This window comes from Cucurbita maxima, unplaced genomic scaffold (genome assembly GCF_002738345.1).
Source record: "Cucurbita maxima cultivar Rimu unplaced genomic scaffold, Cmax_1.0 Cma_Scf00020, whole genome shotgun sequence".
Lineage (NCBI taxonomy): Eukaryota > Viridiplantae > Streptophyta > Magnoliopsida > Cucurbitales > Cucurbitaceae > Cucurbita > Cucurbita maxima.
In genome coordinates this window covers 2,408,987-2,413,693 of record NW_019272036.1, presented here as the reverse complement: position 1 = coordinate 2,413,693, position 4,707 = coordinate 2,408,987, and the positions used below count along the sequence as shown (strand labels likewise).

Here is a 4,707-nt window from a genome sequence, read left to right as displayed (position 1 = left end):
AGTTCGACATTTAAGCCAACCTTATTTCAAATTTCATTTTTTCCTTTTATATTTATATAATAATAATAATAATAAATAAATAAATAAAAACTAGCACACCACTCTTATACAAACCAATATTAAAATACTTACCTACAACATTAACTAAACGTGAACCCGAACTCGCTATTCCATGACAACAGAGAGAGAAGCCACTTGTACTCAATTGTTCATTACTGATATCAAATTCTAAGCTCGTGATCAATTAACATGTCGTAATTTTATCTTTATTCTAAAATTGACAAAATAGTCGGCATCATAATTCATTTAAGACAATTCTGAATCCTAAGGACTGAAATAAAATAATTTTAAACCGTAGAAATATAATCGAAACAACGACCGTTTTTAATACTTATAAACATTTTCCAATTGGCCCACCAATTAAAGACAATTCAAGTTGATAAGTTCACAAATAAATTGTGGAAAAGTTTGGCCATTGGAATTCGTCAAAAGGTGGCCACAGCCATTGCCACCCCATTAAATATGACCATATAATTTTATTTCTTAGATTTTATTTTAAATATCGTCAAATTACCGTTTTGTCCCTACATTTTCTAGCTAATTTCGATTTAATCCTATTAATTTTCGAATTAATTCTATAAAAAATAATATTAGAATTTTCATAAAATTATTTCCATCTTTCTTTTCTAAGACGTTAACACTTTTTTTTTTTTTTTTAATAAAAAGATAAAAATATAATAATGTAACGTTCAAATAAAACATATCATATGTCAACTGTTTTATTTTTAATTAAAAGGTTAGAAATTAAAAAAAGAATTAATTACCATATAAAATATCATCAGTATTTAATTATTTTGAGAAATTTAATTAAATTGAAAAAATGAAAAAGAAAAAGACCAAAATGACCCTTCAGAAAAGTTTGGCAAAGGCAATTTGTGAAAGAAACCCTAATAATAAACCTTCAAGTTGTCGTCTTTCTTTTTCTTCTTTGCATTTTCCGTCTCTTTTCACACCTATATTGTCACAGTCCCCACGTTTCAACTTTCCCAAAATACCCTCGCCATAATCACCGATAAAAAAACCAGCCTCCCCCACTCCCAAACCCAATCAAAGCTGGCCACCTCATTATACCAACTCCCCTTGACTCACCTGCCCGTGATATTATCAAAGTCTCCCCTTCCTCTTTTTCTATTACCTTATCTCCTCCCAGTTTCCTCCACCTACTGAAATTTCAACGCTGCAGAAAAAAAAAGAAAAAGAATCCTTCGTAGAAATTTCGATCGATCTTCGTTCAACTACACGGTATATTTCGTTTCCCTCGGATGTTTTTTGATTCATTCGATACATTTAGGATGATTTTAGATTTTTTTTTTTTTTTTTCAATTTCCTAGTTCTTGGATTTTCGTTTCTTCCTTTCTCGTTCATTTTGGAGTCGTCTGGTGTGGGTTTCGGTGCTCTTTATCTGTAGGAGTTTCGTAGATCTAACTCCTATGTAAGTAAGTTTTTTGATAGTTGCGTTATTTTGTAATTTTTTTAATTTTTTTTTGGATATCTGTTTGGTTTCTTGTAATATTAGGTTTAGATTTCCATGCTTTGTATTTGAGTTTGCTACCATCTGATTTTTTAGTGATTCTGGAAAAGATTCGTTTGTTGGAGGTTTTTAGAGGAGCGTGTAATGGATGTTTGAGGTTTTGACAATCTTTATGTAATATTTGCGACTAAAAGGATAGATTAGTAGATTTATAAACGAGATCTGAAGACTTCATGTCTGAACAGCTTAGTTTCTATCCTTGGTTTTTTGATTTCGTTAAAAGGATGTACTCAATGAGTTCAATTTGATTTTAGTTGATTAGATCTCAGCAAAACAGAACTGAGTTAGGGAAACTAAAGTGAAATTAGTTTCGTTTTGTTTTTTTTCTGCTGTCTTTGTATCTTATAATGGTTTTGAAATTGGATCTATAGATCTATGTCTGAGATATCTGTTCTGTAAAGATTCGTTGATAAGAAGAGTCTGTTTGTTTACTCTGATCTGGTTATGTGAAACTTAAGCTATGTAATGATTTTGATGATTTTTTACAGCTGATATTCAATTTTCTTCCCTAGTTGGGAATTAGGATGAGATGAGAAGAAATTCAGTTATAATTCCTGTCTTTAATTGTTTTGAATCTCTGCAAATCCTGAAAATAATAATTGATACAGACCGTGCAAGAAGGTTGAGGCGTTTATGGCTAGAAACATCATTTCTCCATTTTCTACCTATATTTACTAGGAAGTTGGATATACGGATTTTTCTGCTGTTGATTGTAGATAAAAGTTTCAAATGCAATGCTCTAAAAAATGAGCTTACAAGTAATTCTAACTTTTATATATTCGGATCATTAATTTTTTATTTCCTGATGTAAAATACGGCTGAAGTATTCTACCTCTTTTAATCTTAAGTTAAAACCTTTTAATGTGGTTTAATACTTTTTGGCAGTCAATACATAGCATCAAGAGCTCATAGTTCACGAAAATGAGCCGCCCACAGACCCCCCCCAGACAATTTTTCCCTTTTGGCAACCCATTCCGCATGATATCTCCAAAAGGTTCGAATTTGCCTTCTAAACTTGCTGCCATATTGAATGCTTTTGAGAGAAGCCTAGCTGAAAGACTAAGAAAGCTCCATCCTTCAAGTAAAGATGACGTTCTTAGCCTTTCATGGATGAAATTAGCAATGGAGTTGCTTTGTGAAACTCACAGTGATATTAAAACTCTTATCAAGGAGTTAGATCTCCCAGTGCCGGACTGGAATGAAAAGTGGATCGATGTCTATTTGGACATCAGTGTGAAATTGCTTGACGTCTGTAATGCTATTAGCTCAGAGCTTTCCCACTTGAACCAAAGCAACCTCATGCTTCGATGTGTCACCCATAATTTGGATTCTGCCGAGTCAAAGCGACTCGCTCGAGCCCGTGCTTCCTTAGGTCAATGGAAACAGAACATCAGCTCCTCAAATTCTAGAGTTAAGAATTGTTGTGCAATCTTAGACAGCCTTGGAGAATCACTTGATCTTCCAAAAGTAAAGAACTCAGCCAAAGGTAAGGTTCTGATGCTCGCTTTATACGGGGTGAAGGTACAGACAGTTTTTATGTGCAGTGTCTTTGCCTCCGCCTTCCTAGGTTCCCCAAAACTCTTTGATCTGAAAATTGCTGATACATATTCATGGGGACAAACTTTCTCCTCCTTGCAAAATGATGTAAATAATGAAATTAGAAGTACATACTCACATGGAAAGTTTACCCCCCTGAAGGAGCTTGAAGCTATCGACCAATGTGTGGCCAATCTTCATAAAATAATCCCGGAGAATCCTGAAGTTGAAGAAGTTAAACCGCTGGAAAACGCTGTATCGGAGTTGCGAGGAAAGGCCGAGAAACTTTCAGAAGATCTTCATTTGCTTACTAATGAAGTGGACAGCTTTTTCCAGATCGTTTTGGCAGGACGTGATGCTCTGCTATCTAGCCTGAGGGGTTCATAAACCATATGGAGCTGAACTTGAGAACCCTCTGTACAGGGCTAGGTTTGTCTCTCTTGTGTTTCAACTGAAGTATATTAACTAACTAACCGTAGTGTAGTATAGTGTAGTGTAATAGTGTTGTAGTCTTGGCAGCTGTATTGCCAAGTAACGTGTGTAAGACCGAACTTTGAAATGGTAATATGTAATACATATGGGGTTTCTATGTTTGAGCAAATGGTTCTTTATTTTTTAGAGTTGAATTTCTTCTTTAATTCCAACCTTTAAAATGATACTCTAACAGTCCTAGCCCACCCTTTGGCTCGATGCCAGGAAAGATTTTCACCTCTTTATACGGAATGTTTCCTTGGGATCTCAAAGCAATTGACGTAAATCTTAATTTCATGATTTTAAATTTTGAAATTTTAGAATGCAACAGAATATTTAAATGTTAAATGGGACTTTTGATGAAGTTATTATTGCATGGTATAAAATTATTTTGCTGTTGTAAAATTAGAATATGTATAATATCATACATTATAAATGGCATAATATAGTAAAATAATGATAATACAAAATTTAAACATCTATCAGGTTCATGAATGAATTAATAATATTGTTAAATAATAATAATAATAATAATAATCATACAAAATTGATTGAAGAGTTTGCATGCCCTTATACGGACGACATCGTCCATGTTGAAGACAATGTCTGCCTACCCGTTGATGTGGATGCCAACTCTTCTCCCTTTGCCGAATGTGAATGTGGTGGCCGTCGAGTGCAAAAATATCGAAACTCATATCAGCGTCCTTGTTCAAGTCCATAGCCGCACATAAGGCCATGCCAGCAAAAGTTTGTATGCAACGATCGGTGGCTTTATCTCAGTTGACATCGTCATTCATATATGAGACTCGTCTTTACCTAGAAAATAATAAGCGTGGAATGAATATTTCAAAATACTCAATAACCCTGTTGTTGAGGTCAGAAAATATGGTTCATTGGCGAGATCTACTTTTCATGATCGTTCTTAATTGTTCCTTGAACTTTATTTTATTTTTTCTAATAAGGTTAGATGCATGATACTATTCTACACATAGTTCATATATGCACGCATGAGTTCATTAGACTATTTCGTATATGTATCTCCTAGGCTTATAACCTATAGGCTAGCACACGCTTAAGTTGTTGAAAACTAACAAAAAAAAAAAAAAAAA

General features: G+C 33.8%; 1 protein-coding gene across 2 annotated transcripts; it reads left to right on the top strand.

Moving 5' to 3' along the window:
* The first annotated feature begins 1,144 nt into the window (after positions 1-1,144).
* LOC111494547 (protein BPS1, chloroplastic-like) lies at positions 1,145-3,728 on the top strand. 2 transcript variants are annotated; one of them, XM_023144500.1, is made up of 3 exons: positions 1,180-1,302; positions 1,392-1,492; positions 2,477-3,728. In XM_023144500.1, the coding sequence occupies exon 3, from the start codon at positions 2,513-2,515 to the stop codon at positions 3,512-3,514; it is 1,002 nt and encodes a 333-aa protein (XP_023000268.1). In that variant the 5' UTR covers positions 1,180-1,302; positions 1,392-1,492; positions 2,477-2,512; the 3' UTR covers positions 3,515-3,728. The 2 variants fall into 2 exon arrangements, with proteins under 2 accessions (XP_023000267.1, XP_023000268.1); XM_023144499.1 differs by lacking the exon at positions 1,392-1,492 and having other exon boundaries at positions 1,145-1,302.
* Positions 3,729-4,707: the final 979 nt, after the last annotated feature.

What these genes read in the sequence shown, in the direction of transcription:
- LOC111494547 (XM_023144499.1), top strand. Translation starts at nt 2,513, where the DNA reads ATGAGCCGCCCACAGACCCCCCCCAGACAATTTTTCCCTTTTGGCAAC.